The 19,382-nt window shown below is 37.4% G+C and overlaps 1 protein-coding gene across 3 annotated transcripts in view; it reads left to right on the top strand.

The window, feature by feature from the left end:
- BRAF (B-Raf proto-oncogene, serine/threonine kinase) overlaps positions 1-19,382 on the top strand; it is an 82,828-nt gene that overhangs the window by 53,168 nt on the left and 10,278 nt on the right. For all 3 annotated transcript variants that reach the window (XM_064420865.1, XM_064420866.1, XM_064420867.1), the window contains 10 exons: positions 1,190-1,226; positions 5,413-5,549; positions 6,239-6,356; positions 7,085-7,169; positions 8,590-8,766; positions 9,918-9,964; positions 10,531-10,649; positions 11,447-11,578; positions 14,220-14,354; positions 15,203-15,356. In XM_064420865.1, the coding sequence (XP_064276935.1) occupies positions 1,190-1,226; positions 5,413-5,549; positions 6,239-6,356; positions 7,085-7,169; positions 8,590-8,766; positions 9,918-9,964; positions 10,531-10,649; positions 11,447-11,578; positions 14,220-14,354; positions 15,203-15,356 (1,141 nt within the window). The remainder of the gene's footprint in view (positions 1-1,189; positions 1,227-5,412; positions 5,550-6,238; positions 6,357-7,084; positions 7,170-8,589; positions 8,767-9,917; positions 9,965-10,530; positions 10,650-11,446; positions 11,579-14,219; positions 14,355-15,202; positions 15,357-19,382) is intronic.

The following is a 19,382-nucleotide window of genomic DNA, read 5'->3' as shown; positions in this document are numbered from 1 at the left end:
CTTGCAAACCATTCTGTGTTAAACACATTGTTATGCAAGATAAAGGCTTTTTAGTATTTGTATTCCATGTAATAATTTTGCCATTGAAGGAAACTAAATAATTAAATTAAGCTGAGTTCCCGTATTCTGATAGTTCCTTAAGAGTTTAAGAGCCTGGTTTTTGTTGTTCTGAGCATTCCTTTAGAATGTTCAGAAACTGCTACATTAAGGTTTTTTTCCACAATTTTGAAATCTCTGGGTGGTGTAACTAATATAACTAATAATGATGGTTGGTATTAGCATAAGGACAGTTAGGACCTTTCAAGATGTTGCCTTTTGCTAACTTTGCTAACATACACAGTTCATATTTTATCCTTAAATCTGCTGTCTAGAAATTAGTCATTTGTTGGGTGAGCAGTCTTGAAATCTGCCTGGATACTGAGGCACAAAATCAGTTTTGCATGTGAGCTGAGGGAAAAGTGAAATGTTAATTTTAAGAGTGTGGCTATGTAGATATTGGTATGTGGTATGTGGCAGTGGTACAGCTGCGGCATAGCTAGTACTTTTGGCAAAGCACAGGTGTGTAAGGAAACAAATATAATTATGGAACAAGAAGGGAATAAAAAAAAGCTTTATTATAAAAATGGACATTCAGAAGCAAACTGCTAGAATTTTCTCCTTCTGTTTATAAAATCGTGAGTGTAGTTTGGTTTTAGTCTGGACATGTTGCAAAAGATAGTTTCAGCTCACAGAGGATTGCAAGTGAAGAAAGCCTTCTGCAGTTAGTCATTTCTGAGAAGAGCAGTGTGCTTGGCTATGCAAATCACGTGTATTGTTACGAGAAGAAACAAAGCAGGAGTCATTTGACTCATGTACTTCAGTACAGAAAATTGATGTCCCAGGTTCTGATATGACGATTCGAACCATTTCTGCTACTGATAGCTGTGTTTTTAAATCAATATTTTCTTGTCAGCATCTCTTTTGGGTAGTGTACATTTCACTTTACTGCAAAGAGATGCTGTTTTAAAGCAACTTAATTTTGAGAAGTGTAGTAGTTGAGTCATTGCTATTAGTAAGTCAGGGTAGGAAACCACTTTTATTTCGTGGGCAACATATGACACTATGAATTCACAAACTTATCAGTCTCAATTGATTCCAGAATGTAAGTGTTAATACCTAAATTAAGCACAGCTTTTAAATTTTTTTATAGGACTTGATTAGAGACCAGAGTTTACGAGGAGAGGCAGGTAAGTAGCATTTAAACTAACTACTGTTACTTTTAATTACACAACTGTTTTGTCCCTTCCCATTACCCTACTTCCTTCTACAAAACACAGCCACAATGCAAAATATGACTAGAACAAAAAAGTGAATTTACATTTGCTTGTCCATGAACTTAGTATTTGTTTCACGAAGATTTGAGTCATTTGCTGGTCATTCTGGGAGTGGGGGAGACGGAAGGAGAAAAAGTTTTGAAGTAGTATCTAGTTTTTTTTAGTTTTAAAATTACTTTTTTACTCTTTCTCTCACCCACCCACCCACACACACACTTATTCACTCACATGGCTGCACACAGATACACTACAACTTCCCAAAGATTTTTATGCCTGTTGTTACCTTTTCACACATGGAAACAACAGGGATTTTGAATTAAAACCATTGTGGTAGATGGGCCTTCCATAGGAACTGCTGCATCCTAAAGCAGCTTGAAATACTCCGGTTCTTCTCCCCCTCTACCCCTGCTGAAGTTGCTGCTTTGCTGTACTGCATGCCTGTGCTACTCTTGGAAGCAGATTATTAGGATCTTACACTAAAGCCAGGCCTTTTTATGTTTCCTTCAGTAACTCACTGCCTTAATTCACAGTTAAATCAGAATTAGTGCCAGAGGGTTTATTTTTCTTCAGGTGTTGTGCACGGGCCTCTTAAGTCACTTCTCCCACTGGTTGTCAAGGTCCTGAAAACGGTTTCTTATGTGCTGTATTTATTCCTATGAATATAAGAATAAAGCAGACATATTGAGAACAGAGAAATACTAAGTAGGGTGGACATATGACAGTTTTTCCAACACCAAATCAGTAACACAATTGTCTTCAACTGATTATTACTTGCTTCAGCCATAAGTATGGGTCTGAATTACCATAGTGCACCCTTTCCTGATCTTAAAGGTTTTGTACTCTAGACTTTCACTCACTTTGTTTCTCCCATGCAAATCTGGTATTTGGTAGGATGTGTTGTGTTTGATGGAGCTGACTTTAATAATGCCAGCAACAGGCACTTTAAAGAAAGAAATTTCCTTTAGCCCTGCAAGCTACTAATTGCAAATTGCCAGTTTTAGCTGTTTTTGTATGTGTCGATAGGTATGGCTCTCCAGAGTTTTGCCCATTTTGTCCAACATTTAAATGTTGTGCGATCATGTTGGTTTTAACTTTTGATCATAAACCGTCTGCTTGGCATCTGAAAACAATTGACTATTTCCAGTCCTGAAAGAGTGGTCTTGGGAATTGACTTTTTTTCCTTCGAAGTACGGAAGAAATCTATAATTAGGAGTCAAAGCATCCTAGTTATTTCCCATGACTTCTTTCATTTCTTCTATGTGTCTGTCTTTCTGTCTCTGCCTGCCCGTCTCTTTCTCTCTAACAGCCCCTTTGAACCAGCTGATGCGCTGTCTTCGGAAATACCAATCCCGGACTCCCAGTCCCCTCCTTCATTCTGTCCCCAGTGAAATAGTGTTTGATTTTGAGCCTGGCCCAGTGTTCAGAGGTAGTTGGGCTCTTCTTTCTTGTTTTCACCCAAACAAAATAAGTAAAACCACAGATGCTGTTTGTGCCTCACCCTCACACCGTGTGTATGTAAGTGTGTGAGTTTATCAAAACACCTCTGTTTTTTGCTTGGCCTGGCTGGAATGCTTTGAATGTGCTTTTCACACATACTCACTTTCACCTTTACACGCTTGAAAATGATTATAAATGAAGTCTGACTTAAATCTCCAAAAGCAAGGAATTTCATAGTTGAGGTTTTTCTGTGAACCTTAACCTAATATTTCTAAACCAATGAAACTGGATTGCATTGCAGTGATTTTAAATATAAAATTATGTCCTTAACTTAGAATTTCCTTGACTGTTCAGTTTAAGTCAGTTCAGTGCTATAACAGTTTTCTGTATTTAAAATTCTCTGTTTTGAAAAATGATGTAGGAAATCAAATGTGAATTACAAACATTTCCATTGATATCTTGTTAGGTCTCAAGCTTTTCAAGTAATGTGTCATGTCAGCTTTCAACAAATACTTCATTTTGACAGTGTGCTAGTGACACCACATTGGGGCTCTGGATGGTTTTAGTAGTTTTTATTTAGTTAGTAAATTTGACTGAAACATTATTTTTGTCCCATACTATGTAAAATAAGACACTCTAGATTTTCATGTCATTGGCCGTGGGGGTAATTTAGGCCTTGAGCTGTCAATGGATCTGTTGTATTGCACAAAATCCCAAAAAAACTCTGTGGGATTTCGTATGCTGGAGAAACCAACTACTGAGTAATAGCATGAAATGTTCATACTTTGTCTCTACATAATACATGTAGAAATGGTTAGTTCAGTGCATGTAGTGTGGTTTTCAAATGCTACCATCTTGGCTGTTTCAAAGACTCTTGTTTCAGAATATATCAAGAACAGTTCATCTTTTGAACTTGTAAAGATCTTCCAGAAGTCTTTGCAAGAAGACTGGTGTTCCCAACAAGCAAACTGGCTGCAGAATGAAATATGTTACGTACTGCTTCAGAGTCCAAGCTATTGACTTAAATCCAGCATTATCTGAAGTATTCTTCTCTAATAACTTGAAAACAGGCCATCTGGTATTATTATGAACAGATTAACTACAGTGTTCTGCCATGTGCTGGAAGCACTTTTGGTGAAGGGTGAATATTGTGCTAGTGTTCCCATATTGTGGTATTAAAATTTAAATAGGAGATTTTGGTTACCTCAAAGAAAATGCATCCCAGATCTTTACTATTGCAGAAGAAATCTGTAACCCAGTAAACTTTTAGAAAGTTGCTCATGTTCTGGGAACATCATACATTTGATTCTATGTATGTTTGATTTCAGATGAATCGTATAATAAATAAATGACAATGTTGTGGCCGTAGCATGAACATAAGTCCATCCTTCAGGTCACTGGCTTCCAGCTACTTATAAAGATAGTTAGGATGCACAATATACATCATTATTGTTGCTTTAATATGTGGGACAGTTTACAGAGGCAGTTTACACAGCATCTGTATCTGTTGGTATGTGACTTTGTGTATCCGCTCCAAGCGTATAGATTTTAGTTTGTGAGTCCAGTGATGGATACATATAGTCTGATAAATTAGCATGCACTGAGTGACTGAACTTAAGCAGCAGTTTAAAAAGTCACCAAGTCCTAGTTGCCATTAGGAGACACTTTTTGCTTAAGAGGGGAGCTTCTAAGAGAATATGAGGAGTATTGTCTTCCACCACTTCCCAGAGCACTGATGTGAGAGAAGGCAGTGGAATGTTAGAGATCTTATTCAATGACATACATTGTTTAGCAAAGTAGCTTGAATTTAATTAACAGTTGACCCTATTTTATATCCTTTGCATTGGAAGGGTCAGCATAACCTTGTTAGGAATAATTGTGATGTATTTTAAAAAGCAGTGTCTAGGTGAAGTGCTCTATTTGAAGAGGGCCACTGGGGCTCTGAAACAGCTCTCTTAGTAACATTTTCCTGCATAGATTTGTTTAGATAACCTACAGGCTACCGACATACTGTTCTTTCTATGTTTCCTAGAGTATGCTTCAAATAGCTAACTAAAGTACTTGTGCTTTTTTAATCCTTTCTAAAGTCTAATATTTATTTTTAAATAATAGTTCTCTGCTAACAGATAGCTTTAAAACAGCCAAATGATTTTCAGGTGGCACTTGGAGACTCAACCAGAAAACATTTCAATTATTTGTATTTAGTCGATTTTGATTCCAAAGTACAAGAGTTCAGCTATTTGTTGGGTTCCTAAAAGCTTAGCTACAAGAAATATCAGAGGTATATGGTGCTAACTAAAATGCTACTGTTCTTCTCAAAGAAAGTGATGGCATTTTAAAAATACATCTTAAAGTATTTTTTCTTATGTAAAAAGACACTGTCCTTTTGTTAATTCATGAATAAGAGACTGGAGACTGTCTATACATGGATGTTTGCTATAGATTTGTCTCTTCCTGAAATCTTGGTATAGATTGGTCTCTTCCTGAGACATGAGCACTAATGTAATACTAGGACAATATTCCTGTGTATGTTTGTTCTCTCTTAACATTCACATTGATGTTTAGAGATACTGCATCTTAAACACAGTTCTTGCACCTAATGTCAATACATTCTTGTAAGGTGGATTCTTACAGATAAAACTATCCTGTTTCTGAAATTTAGGCTCAGCTGCAGGCTTGTCTGCAACACCTCCCGCTTCTTTGCCCGGGTCACTAACCAATGTGAAAGCGTTACAGAAATCACCAGGACCCCAGCGGGAAAGGAAGTCATCCTCATCCTCAGAAGACAGAAATCGAATGGTAAGGGAAAGATCAGCTGTTTTCTTTTGTAGAAATATTACACAACCACCTTCCTCTCACTTTTCTTTCATCCAAGTTCTATAAATTATTTTGAAGATGAATATGGCAATGATCAAGGACTTGAAACTGATAAATAATAGAGTGGGATAACCCACTTTAAAACCATAAATAATTGTGGGACTGATATATAAATAATTTAAATAATTCACTAAACTCACTTTTACTAGTGTGACTCATATTGTAATTCTACTTTCCCTTCATGTAACAGCTTAACTTTTCCCACTATGATTCATAAACTTTGAAAGTAACAAATGTGTGTAACAAATTTTTATGTAACAATACATGAAAACATAAAAACATCCACTTTTTAAAAAATTCACAGTTTAGTATTATGACTAACAATTTAAAATCAAGTACTACTTTCTTTTTGGTGAGCCTTTCTTAATGTTTTCTGGTTTTAACACTGGCACAAAGCTGTTGCAAATGTTTCATGCCAGGTAATAATTTGGCATACCTGTGTCCTGAGGTTTTGTGTAGGGCTAAGTTTAGAAGTCAAAAATCAACATGTGAAAAAGAACATTTTTTTCAGGACGTTATTGATGGTGAGAAATTTGTAACAAAGGAGCTGTTTTCAGAGACATTAATGCACTTGTTTTCTTCCTTTTTATTGTTTTTGCACATATATAAAGAAAACTCTTGGTCGACGGGATTCAAGTGATGATTGGGAGATACCAGATGGACAGATCACAGTTGGACAAAGGATAGGGTCTGGATCATTTGGAACAGTCTACAAAGGAAAGTGGCATGGTATGTGTCCATGATGTCTAACAGCTGTTCTTGAGGAGGTCACAGTGCCTGCCAGGGCACACCCAGCTGGACAGCAGCTTCCCAGAAACACACCTGGGATTCTGGTGGGCACCAGACTGAGCCAGCAGTGTCCCTATGCCACAGAGAGGGAGATGACCTCCTGGGCTGCACTAAGCATTGCCAGCTGGTTAAGGGAGGCAAGGGTTAGGGGTTAAAGGTTAAGGGACGCAATCCTTCTCCTCAGCACTGGTAATGCCACACCTGGAATGCTGGGTCCAGTTCTGGTCGTCTCACAGCAAGAGATATGTGGACATAATGAGGAGACTGCAGTGAAGGGCAGTAAATAAAGAGTTTTAAATTAATAAGTAGTGTGCTAAATAACTAATGTAAGAACTTCATATTGCTTAGAAACTCAACTCTTGCATGTTGTTCTGAACTGAGAAATTATTAGGGTAAAGATGAAACATTAAAAAGGCAGAAATATGCATCTTGATGAATGAGGATTTGAAATGTGTATTTTTAATAGCTTTGGCCTGGCTATGACTTCTCAGAGTAAAGTAAGAATAGTATTTCTACATTTTTCTGAATATTGACTTACTTTAAAATTGTATGATTTACTTCATGTAAGCTAAAAAAAGTGTATCCCAAAATTTCTGCTGCCCTGTGCAACATTCTCTCAAGAGAGGAATATGTATCAATGGCACTTACTAAAAATTGCTGTTTTAAAGGTGATGTGGCAGTGAAAATGTTGAATGTTACGGCACCCACACCTCAACAGTTACAGGCTTTCAAAAATGAAGTAGGAGTGCTCAGGTAAGAATAGTTTAATGGCATGAAATAATGTGTGTAGATTTGTGCTTCATTAATCACTGAATTTTTAGATCTCCATTGGAACACATTGGTTTCACTCCTACGTGATGATACTTCAGGCAGAGAAAATAACCATTTTAAAATATTTCTTTATATCCACTGTATGTGTTTGTTTGCACACCTATGTTGTCAATACATATATGTCCAAAAACTAGTTTTTGCCAATGTACTGTCCCCAGGGCACAGACAAGCCTAAGTGTGAGCTGTAGGCCTTTCTTTCCTCTATTCACATTTTCCAATTGAAGGAGAACATGACTGATGGTTGGGTTTTCAGCTATAGTCCTGCCCATATTATCTGTTGTTTAATAGTTTCTGTTCAGTAACATTAATTTCTCTGAGGTTTTTTTTTAATGTAATTCTTATAAAGTAATTTCATAATTTCCTTTTCTCATGTCTACTGCTTCTGGTATCTCAGAGGAGGTATTTGTTTTGAGTTCAGCTCTTGAACAAAGATCCATCAGCATGACATGATAGACTATATGCTTTGAAGAAACATTACATCAAAATACAATCTGGAGCAGTGTTGAGCATAATTGTGTTTTAAGAAACAAAATAGCAAGAAGGTTTTTGTCCCTGGAAACCTGATGGGTTGAGCTGCGAACCTGTGCTGTGGAAACATCCCAAATAAGCAATGAGGAGAAAGGGAATGGTCAGCCTTTTACCCTAGGAAAATGTTAATTCCAAAAACTCTAAGCTCATAGTTGTGAAAGTAGAGTCTTTCTGGGGTGTGCTATTTTGGGTATCTCTTAATTTTCTTAACAGAATTTTGATAGAACTGAATGAAATCAAACATCTTGGTCCAGCTTTCTGCTGGTAGTCACTTCAATGAAGCCCAACCTTTTTGATACAAAATCACTTGTTCTATCCTTTGACCAGACAAGGCAGATTTACCTATAGTTGTGCTTTCTCCATTAGGATTCATCATTACTTAGCTTTGTGGTAGGATTTGCAAGAAACTGCTTGTTTTTTGTTTCTTCAGCAGTTACTCTCAGCATCACTTGATAAATTCTTGAACCTGAAAAAGGCACAGTCACATAGCACAGAACTGTCCTAGTCTACATTGCTGCAAGGACAAAGTCTCACATGCTGGCATCCCATGTTAATTTTGTAATAAAAGAAAACATAAAAGAGCTCTGACATTTTTCAGTTATCCCAAAGTAGTTATTCCATGTTAGTATGATAAGCAAGGCTAACTTCAAGAATAATTCATTAAATTAATCTAGCAAGAGGTTATCATAGGAAAAGTTGAGATTGACCCAACACCTTCTGTTTGGAAATATATATGTAGACTGTGATAGATCTGCCTGGGTTTTCCTGATTTCTTGATCTGACTTCCTCCTGATTCTTATGTTTTTGTAAACAGGAAAACACGACATGTGAATATCTTGCTTTTCATGGGTTATTCAACAAAACCCCAGTTGGCTATTGTTACACAATGGTGTGAAGGGTCCAGTTTGTATCACCATCTACACATCATTGAGACCAAATTTGAAATGATCAAGCTAATTGATATTGCACGACAGACTGCACAAGGCATGGAGTAAGTATTGAATTACTTGTCTGCAAATGAGCGGTGGGGCAATGTTTACTTATCTCCTTCACACTTTGGCTGACATTGGCAAATAAGGCCAGCTCTCTGCTCACTTTGCTGAGCCCAGGGTCCTGTCTCAGTCATTAAGGCATTTGGTGAAAGTATCCAAGCTCTCTGAATAACACGTTTCAACATCTGAAGAGAACATCCCTATTTTGTTCTAAGGATTGTAAATAATCCTTACTCCCATAGAGGGCCATTGAGTTAGAATTGACCAAAACCAGCCAAATATTGTATGTCAAAATCAGAACACTGCTGTAAGAACAAAGAAATTGCACTTCAGCTGAAAAACCACTATGATGATTGCAGTTCATTGTGCCATTTTTCTACTCAGTATTCCATTACATTTTCAGTCAAGAGGTGTGGAGGTGTTTGTGGCAACCAGCCTTAGCCTTCTGTTAGCCTGTGCATCTCCCCAGGTTCCATCTGTAGGTAGGGGAGATGCAGAAGCTGTTTTGTGAACACGATTCAAAGCAGAGACACAAATTGGGGCTCTTCCAGCAGTTTTGTGCCAATCTCATTGACTAAACAAAGAGCCATGGGAGACTAATTCAGGCTGTATCTGCTGTGGGGCAAGTACTTTCCTCTGTGTTCCCTGCCATCTGTTTATCCAGGCTGCAATCAGGGGATCTTTTTTCCACTCCTCTACTAAAAAGCAGTCAATGTACCCAAGTACACATTCAGACTGGGAAGCACATTTAGCTCCTGCAATTTAGAAACACCTTATCTAAAGTTGTGACTAGCTCACAAAGTCTTGACAGTCCCCATTAAGGCTGGGAGGCAGAAATTTCAGCAGAGAATTGCATGAAAAAAATAAGTAAAGTTCTTTTTACTGTGAATATTGAGTTAGAATTGAAAAGCGGAATTTGGAGCATAATTGTTATTCAGCAGTAGCATCAGATTTGAGCTGGAAGTCCAAGCTTTATTTTATTTTTTCCTGTGAATGTTGCAGAAACTGTCATGGGTAACTGAAGTTTTACTGCCTGCATAAATGTGCAGTTTGAATGTCAACAGTATTTGTTTCAATAGTACAGTGAATTTTGAGTTGTTGATTGATGAAGTATTATCTAACCTACCTAATCTGTGATATTGCTTTTCAGTTATTTGCATGCCAAGTCAATCATCCACAGAGACCTCAAGAGTAATAGTATCCTTTCCCAGAGATGCAGTTTTGGAAAGTGAAAGCATTCCTGCTTTTTTGTTTTGTTTTTTTTACTGCCAGAAATTAACTTACTGATGTGAAAGGCTGTTAATGTGTGAATATTTGCCAAACAGAAGTTTCACTGAGAAGGGGTAATATCATTAATAACAAAATAGGAGATGCTTACTGTGTCTTTTGATTCAGTTGCAATAACATAGGGAGTTTTAGTTGGTATCACAAAGATCTTTTTACATCTTTTGGTTTCTTCCTGTAATGAAAGATTTTGTGAGTTGGCTCACAGAACATTTTCAGCTTTTCTCATACTTGGCGGTTCATGAAAGCCACCTGGCCATGGTCTGTTCAGCACTGGCCCAGTCATTACTTACATAACCCTTAGATACCGTAATTCACCATGCTGGCTGCTTAAAACCTACGTCATGTGGAAACCTTCTTCAGTGATGCTGAATGGTTAAAACTGTCATGTTCATCTTGTAAATTTGTAGCTGTTCATTGTTCTTTTAGGACAGGGCCAGCACTGCTTGCCTGTTTTCCCTTAACATTGCCCCCCTTAGATATTTTTCTTCATGAAGACCTCACAGTAAAAATAGGTGATTTTGGTCTAGCAACAGTGAAATCACGATGGAGTGGATCCCAACAGTTTGAACAGTTGTCTGGTTCCATTTTATGGATGGTAAGCAAGGGGGAAGTGGTGAGCTTGTTTCAACAAATTTTATTTACCTTTGGCCAAACTTCCTGCTTCTCTCCCTCTGGCACACTGACATAAGCATAACATAATAACATAAAAGTTGGCTTAAGCTGGAAAAGACAAGCAGTAATACGAAGTAGTAAATGAATGTTTTTCAATTCTTCTTTAAGCATGTGTTTTCCAGTAGTCAGCAGAAAAACTTTAGTGTCTCCATCTTCTATTTGAGGTTTATACTGAAGTGAAAGTAGTGGTTAAGGAAAATGAGTCATTAATGAATTATTATCATTAATTAATTATGTATCATTAATCTAGAGTTGAGGAGAAGGTGAGAAAAGCCTTGCAAAACATCCTGCCAAAGAGTAGAGGAACTAGCTCAGCAAAAAGTAAGATGCTTTTAAGCTTTAAGGATTCAAGAAGAGTTGCTTCATACTGCAATCTCCTGTGCAGCTCCACTTTCTCTTTTTCTCCCTGGAAAAACTTAAAGCTCTGTTAGCTGGCATTATTTTCAGTATCATTAGAATTTTAGTTTCCAAATATGTTCTCAGCCTGGCCAAGGTAATTTTACAGTATCATAGAGGAATAAAAGGGATCACCAAGCTGAAATGAAGCAATGCATTTTGAGATTCATGTCAGCATCCACTCTATATTAGGACCCATTAACATCTGAAGGCAAGAGTGGACCTTACACCTGTACCCTGGATGAGTGCATGTTTTGTTCCTGGTAGGTGAGGTGCAGCACAGTGGAGAGAAATAAAAGCTAATTCTTGCCTTTTCTGATACAGGCACCAGAAGTTATTCGGATGCAAGATAAAAACCCATATAGTTTTCAGTCGGATGTGTATGCATTTGGGATTGTTCTCTATGAATTGATGACTGGACAATTGCCGTACTCCAACATCAACAACAGGGACCAGGTAAGGGGAAGCACTGACTTCAGTCAAGTGTGGTCTAAAGCAGAGATTGGTTCAGACTTGGGTGGTCAACTTTCTGATGTTCTGTGTGTTTCATGTTTCTGATTCTCATGCTGTGAGATGACATTTCTGCATTTTCTAGAACTGCCTCAGCCACATAGCCACAATTTACTTAATTGTCTTGAGGTATTTTTTGTGTTCTTTTTATTTTAAATATAGATTTTCAGCTTCCTGACTGGTTGCCAGGATACTTATTATGGAGAGAGCATATTACTTAATAGTAATCTAGTTTAGAATAGTTCTGCAAAGGCAGAATGATCCCCCATATGTGTGTTCAGTTATTCTTCTCATTCTCCCCACTCCTCCACTTGCAGTGAATAACAAATAGTGCAGCTACAGGACTGACAAAACAGAAGAGCAGTCATTAATATTTTTATTTGTTTTATATTCATTTCAACTTTGAGAGAGCATGCACCATCTAACTGAATTGCAGGATATCATCATTTCTCAAGTCCTGCTTCTTGGACAATATAACTTCCTGGAGTCTGGGGATCCTATAAGAAGATTACTTAATTGTGAACAAATATTCCACAAGTCTTAATGATCCCACACGCCATAATACATCTCCACGGGATAGGCACATTTGGGAAGGCATACCTGATTCATTATTTCTGTCTAACCTGAAAATAGCGTCTGTGCACCAAGATCTGCGGTGTAAACTATTCTCTGTCTGAGCAGTGATGTATTTGTTGCTTCTGTGTCCTCATCCCTTGTTTTTTCACTGTCAGTACTTGAGAATTGAAACCATAGCAACGCTCATCTGTGAATGCCATTTTATAAGGCTGCTTCCCTATCTGCCAGAACACTTCATCCCAATTCATCAAATTTGGAGTGACTCCTTTTTAGTTTTCTTTTTCTTTTTTATAATTTTGGTTTTGCCTTTAATGTCTGGATTCCTGGCCAGATGGATCCAGCCTTCTAAAAACAGTATTTGGCCTTGTTTAGCTTTTACCTTTTGAGATTTGAAAGATGAACCCAGTGATGTGGGTGCTTACAATGAAATGCTGAAACAAATTTTAAAATGCAGGTGAAGCCAATGTATGTGATCTGATGTTTTGAGTTTTGTCACTCCTTGTCTATTGTATGAAAAGTTGCAAATATTCCTCACTCTCTGGTGCATTTACGTCAGCTACTATGACACAACCAAGATTCTTAGTGAACAAAGTGTAATTGTTATACCTCAGAGTGTTTCTCTCACTTCAACAGATTTTTCTAGACTGTTCTTGTAGTGATACTCTCTTTTCTCTAGTCTAAAATGAAAGATTAGCCCCTATATTATTTGTAAAGAAACTATTTGAAACAAAAAGAGTAATGAATTTTGAATAATTGCAACTTGTGCCATTATTTAGAAAATACCAACTGCTAGATAATGGGAAGTCTGATTGCAGCAGAGGTAAGGGATGCATTACACAAGTGTCTACTACAAAATCCTGCTTGGCACATGCGGATTTCTAAAGGAACCATATGGGAGTTTTCTGTTCTTCTGTGATGCCAACACAGATGTGACTGAAGCAGAGTTAAAAAGAGACTAGGACTGTGTTAGTATAAATAACATGTATAGCATCCTTGAGATGTGAGGGTTTTCTGTTGTGTTCCCCCCGCCCCAGTGTCGAGACATGAAATAGTTACACTTCATTAGAGAGAAGGTGTGATTAACCTGCTGGGTTGTCTGAGTTCTCAGAAAATTCTCAGTGATTATTGCTGCAGCATGAATGGATCTTTGATTAGCTGGTTTGGAAGTGCTTTTTAGTGTTAGCGCTACTGCAGTACTCAAACACGTTGCAAATGACCTTGGCTTGACATGATGATGTTTGATGGTTTTTTATATATACAAGAGATGATTAACAATATTTATCTTTTGTTTTCCTGCTTCCTATCAGTTTACTTGGTTTTATGCTGAACTTTTATCCTTAGGGGAAATATAAGCCTCCTATGTTGAAAGAATTACTGTAAAAATACCAAACCTGTCTCCTCTTCTACAGAGAAGACAGAGTTTTTCTTTTGAGGTGCTTTTTTTTTTCTTTTTTTTCTTTTTTTTTTTGTGAGAGTGGGGGAGGTGGTCAGATGTCAAGAATAAGCTTATGTGTTGGAAAAGTATGTGACGGAGTCAATTCTCAGAAGGTAAAGGGTTTTAATATCCAAAGTCCATGTGTTTCTTAAAATACCTTTCAATGTGAAGTTGTTGTTGATTTGTAATATAAAACAGAATATTTCTTTTTGCAGAATATTTATTTTTAGACATTCTGTTCCTGCCACAGAGTTGCTTGTTCTTGTTTTTGTCAGTTTTTGACACTGAAGAACTGTTCCTTAGATGGTTATTGCTATAAATGGTAACCATTTACTAGTGTTCAAGTTCCACAGAAATCTCTGAGGAGGAGGAAAGATCTAATTTTTTCTCTATACTGAATAGGTTAGCAAGCTTTGCTCTATGAAATATGTCAATTTTAATACCAGATAATGTTTCCTGGGAGCAGATATCTTGTTGCTGCAACCAAAATAGTCTAGCAAAATGTTCACCTTTTGTGACTGTTTATTTTATCAATTCAGCTTCTTCCTCTTTCATCTTTTTTCCCCTTAAATAAAGATAATTTTCATGGTGGGACGAGGATACCTATCTCCAGACCTTAGCAAAGTACGGAGCAACTGTCCCAAAGCTATGAAGAGACTAATGGCAGAATGCTTAAAGAAGAAAAGAGATGAGAGACCCCTTTTTCCACAGGTGAGAAATGCTTCTCTTTAGCTCTCAACAGACTTTACAATTAAAAGCTGTAAACTCACTGGTCAGTTCCAATTTTTTTTTGATTAGTGCTATGGCAGGGTTTCATAAGAGACCTGGTTCAGCACCTGGTTAGTTCTGTTTAGTTAGAAATGCTCATTTTAATTTCAAAACGCAGGTATTAAAATTACCTGTGTATTTGGAAAAGTATTTACATACTGGAGAAAGTTTCAGCTGGGAGATAATGAAAGTAATAGTTACAGTTAGACACACAAATTAGTACTTGGTATATGTACTTAGAAATGTTTACACTGCCCTCCTTGCTCTCCCCCAAGCTTCATGACGGGAAACAGACAGTTTTGCCACAGAGCTTGATTTTTATCGTGCCTGCTGAGGAAGGTTTGGGTTCAAAAAGCTTGAGGGGGAGGAAGGCAAAAATGTAATTTTTTTTTTCCTGTTTTGAATATAACCAAATCATTTTCAAAGGATAAGGAGCTCCCCCTGCTGACTTTTTGGTAAATGTTATTAAGGAAAACACTGGCAGAGCTGGGTTTGTTTGCAGCAATGACAGGTACTAGGGCATAGACACAGAGTCCAATAAAAAGCAAGTGTTTTCACTGTGCATAGAGGCAATCAGTGTGCCTTTAAAAAGGGGAAAATTCTCCAACTGTCATTTTTCAGCTTCCTTAGGATATAAAAATTAAGAGTGCAGTGCAGTAAACTATATTTTAAAAATCCTTCTTTTAATATGTGTTTAAATATTTTTCTGTAGTTAATTGATATTGAGCCTTTAGTTTTGAGAGTCACAGCTTTGGAACAGGAGGTTTGACCAAGTATTTTCTATGTTTTAGATTCTTGCCTCCATTGAGCTTCTGGCCCGGTCATTGCCAAAAATTCACCGCAGTGCATCTGAGCCCTCATTGAACCGGGCTGGCTTCCAGACAGAGGATTTTAGTCTATATGCTTGTGCTTCTCCAAAAACACCCATCCAAGCAGGGGGATACGGTGGGTTTCCAGTGCACTGAGCCAAAATGTGAAAGCATGTGTCTGTGTGTCTGTGTGCTGGTGTGTCCTGTGAGTGCAAGGTGTTTGTTCTCAGTTCCTACCAGCTCCAATCGTAAGGTTTACTGAGGGAACAAAGACTCACTTCCTAACACTGGCATTGAGTGTTCCGTTCCCAACACAGAGTCTGTGTTGCTAACTAGTGCCCTGGGAACAGCTGGCACAACAAGTGTAATGTCACATAAGAGATGTGGGAAAAGCAACTTCAAAACAAGCAAAAATCTTCTTAAGGTCATTGGGTGTCATTTTTGCCTAGTTTATTGATTGGAATTAGTTACTCAGGAGTACATTTGATTTGAATCTACTCAAGCTGTGGTTGTCTGTTGTTTTGGGGGTTTTGTGGGTTTTTTTACTTCATTTAAGGTCTTTATATTTGAGCAAGAAGCTTTAGATTCTTCATTTAGTTAGGCTATTCATGTGGGAAACACTTGGAAAGATAAACTTAGCTTCAAGGCTGAGCACAGTCAAAACTTTATTGTGGTCAGCAGAAGTGAGCAGATATAGCACAGAATCCAAAGAAAGCCCTGAATAACATGTGACTCTTATCTTGAAAGTGGAAGTTTAAATTAGTACTGTTTAGGGAAAATTTCTCCTACAGAAGAATGGCGAATGGGTTTTTTTGTTACATTTTTCTCTAAATATTCTGACCTGATATAGTTTACACCATCTCCAAGTGGTCTGTTACAATGCAACACAGAAGAAATTCTGAATGTGCTTTTGCCAAGCTGCAAGGCAATTACTGGTAATGGTGCCTGTATCCTTCAATTAGTATGGATTTCAGCATTTATAAAAACATTTTAAATCTCAAGCATGACCAAGTGCTTTAAGAGGACAAATGCTGCTAACACCCATAATAGGAAAAGAAGATTTGAAAAAGCAGTTTTGTTCATGCAAATCAGTGTTGTACTACAAATTTTGTTAAGATGAAAAGTGTTAATTACTTTAATATTGTTAAGAATACACTGAACATGCTTCACTTCAGTGACAAATTGATTTTTTCACTTTCATGGAAAAGCTGCTAGTTTGACTAGGCAGAAATGAATCAGTTGGAATAGATATCTAACTGAGAAAGTTAGACACCTTACCAAAATCCTTCTCACTTTAGAGACTGTGGTTTTCTCTAGAGCGTTGCTCTAGAACAAGTGCATCAGAGTAGTGGGTTTAGGTTATATCAATCTTTAATGTCAGATATGAAAAAAATATGTACAGACAGTGTTCTTGTATGTTTTGAGATGAGTTATGTGGTTTTACTTGGTTTAAACTGCTGAACTGTTAATTTTCACAGATTACTTTGCATTGGAAACATGCTGCCACTGCTCTTGTTATGACTTCAAGGGCCAGGGGTGTTCCTAGTGGCTTCTGATCTGTATACTCATGGAGAAGGTTTCCTGTGGCTAGCAATACATTTTTGAAATAGATCAGGAATTCCAAAATGTTTTGGTTTACTGCTGTCTGGCAACTGAGCCTTTTAAAATGGGAAGCAGATTTAGGGAGCTTGAAGAGATATAGGCAATTTTTATATTTTCTGGATGGATTATAATGGTCTTTTTGGCTTCTGCTGTTGGAATAGTTTGAGAACTAACTTTTCTCCTTTTCTTTGTCAAGAAAATTTAGCTGTTGAAATCTCTCTCTATGGAAATAGTTACAGAGGACAAAATTGTTACTGTTTTAGAAAATCTGTTTCCCATCTTCCTGGTAGCTTCACCTCATTTTGGCAGGCTTATCTTAAAGTGAATACGCGACTGAAGTGTTGTTTTCCTCTTTCATTCTTTATTTAATGTATCTGTTTTAGCACTGATGAGCAATGTTTCCAAAGCTGTGGGGTGTATTCAGGACAAAGCAAGAGGATGCTCCTGGGTCTCCTGCAGAATCTAGAAATGGGGCATCCCACACAGGGAGTTGCAGAGAGTGCAGAACCATCCCCATTGCCCTGCCCAGGCTTATTCTTGTTCAGGTCTGCCAGATCAGTTCAAACCACTTATTCCTTGGAGTAGTGTTATCCTTCTTGTTGTTAAGACTGTTCATCTGTGCTATCAGAGCTGCAGTTATGGGAGGGAAATGCTGCCCTCCTTAGACACATTCGGCCCCATTTCCTGCTGTATGGTCAGTGCATTCTTCCTGTGTCACCTGTTCTTACTGAGCATTTTGGGTTCCATGGCCATAATGTGATTTTAGCTTCTCACTAAACATTTTATGAAGCCTAAAAGGAGGCTGTTTTGTGGATCATTAACTCTATCTGACAGAGAGGTATTTAGAGGTCTCATTTCTCTAAGTTCTAATTGATGCTTCAATGAGATTTGGGAGTATCTGTGGGATGAAGGTGCCTAACTACACTTGTGGATTTGGGTCAGAGTTCTCAAAGGTGTAACTCAGCTATATTGTTTAGAAACAGATATCTATCTGTTGGTTCAGAAAACATGCCTGTAGGATCCTAGGTTTTTCTGGAGAAGTAATTTATACTAGGTGAGATTCCTTTTTATTTTACTTCCTTACATATCAATACAGAAACAAAATCTGTCTTGGTACCTTCAACATGTTCCAAATTTTTACTTACCCAGTGGGTAGTATCCATACAAAAGATCAGCACAAGATCCAACAGAAAACTACCTCCTTTTTTTTTTTTTAATGTGTCTGTGAGTATAAACCAGACATGGTGTTGGAATCTGGTGTTTGCCTATGATAAATCAGTCAGTCTCTAGTTCAGTAGGTAAGGCTGGCACAGCCTGGAAGGGAACCATTGTTCTCCTTATGATTCTTCTGAGAAATATGGCATCTACCCCAGGATAAGGAGTACAGTTAAGATGACGTGTGTACACCTTAGTAACCCCATGAATTCAGGTAGCTTACAAATTTGTGAGAGTACAGAATGGTGGCTGCATCTTAAATCCTTCCAGGAACTGGGGGCAGCAGGTTCACTCAGAACATGAGTGAACTCTTGTAATACATTGTTTGGAGGCAACATGAAAGACCTTGACCATCTTTTTAGTACAGATTTTTTGAAAGTGTGCATTTAAAATAGTTTCCACTTACTCTGCATGAGACAAGCATGAAAAGACTGTAGTAGTTGATTTGAAAGGGGTTTGTAAGAAGTATATATTTTCAGATGCTATCCATCCTTTGGAAAGAAATTGCTTTGCTACCAGTCAAAGCAAATATCTGCAGTTCTGCTTGATAAAATACACCTCAGATGTCTGGCTCACAATGAATATAAATATCTGGGGATCTTTCTGATAGGAAGTTGCTAGGCATGTGGCTTCATAGCTTGGTGGGGATAGGTATAGCCATGTACATACCTCACCTAGGGAAAGCTGTTACTGGCAATTTCATTTTACACATGTTCAGCCAACATAATCCCCTTATTAGATGACCATGTTACCTATTTTGGTCTCCTATTGATTTGAAATCAGATTAACACTGGAATTTTGAAAGGGGAGATTTAGCATTAGCTTGTCAAAGAAAATATGGTTGCTAAGGTTTTGTTTAAATGGCAGGAAAGTCTGAAAATTACCTTTTTAAAGCTATCATTCTGTCTCAAAGAAGTCTTTACTTCTGGTCCTGTTTTTCTATTGTTCTTTCCCAACTAAAGGTTCTTTTTTTTTTCCTTGGAAGTCCCTATATGACTCTTAAAATCTGAATTATTACCAGAAGTAGGCAGAAAGACAAGGTGAGTAATGAGGGAGCAATCTCTTTTTTATAAATTTATCTTTAATCACCAGTTTAGAAAGGCAGACTGAAAAATAAATTAAATAGAGCATGTTTTGTAAGTGTAGCTAAGCATAAATGTCACTTAATAATTGACCTCACAGGCAATATTTGGTCACTTTTTGTCCTCTCTTAAAAGAAAATATGTACAAAACTTGAGGTGTTTCTAGAAAATACTGTGAAGAGAGTTGGGAAGTCAGTGAAATGTAACAAAAAAAAAGGCAAGAAAAATTATCCAATATTTAGAGTATTTAGAGCAAGAGTTTC

The sequence above is a fragment of the Passer domesticus genome, chromosome 5 (assembly GCF_036417665.1).
Source record: "Passer domesticus isolate bPasDom1 chromosome 5, bPasDom1.hap1, whole genome shotgun sequence".
Classification (NCBI taxonomy): Eukaryota; Metazoa; Chordata; class Aves; order Passeriformes; family Passeridae; genus Passer; species Passer domesticus.
This window is presented reverse-complemented; position numbering and strand designations above follow the sequence as displayed.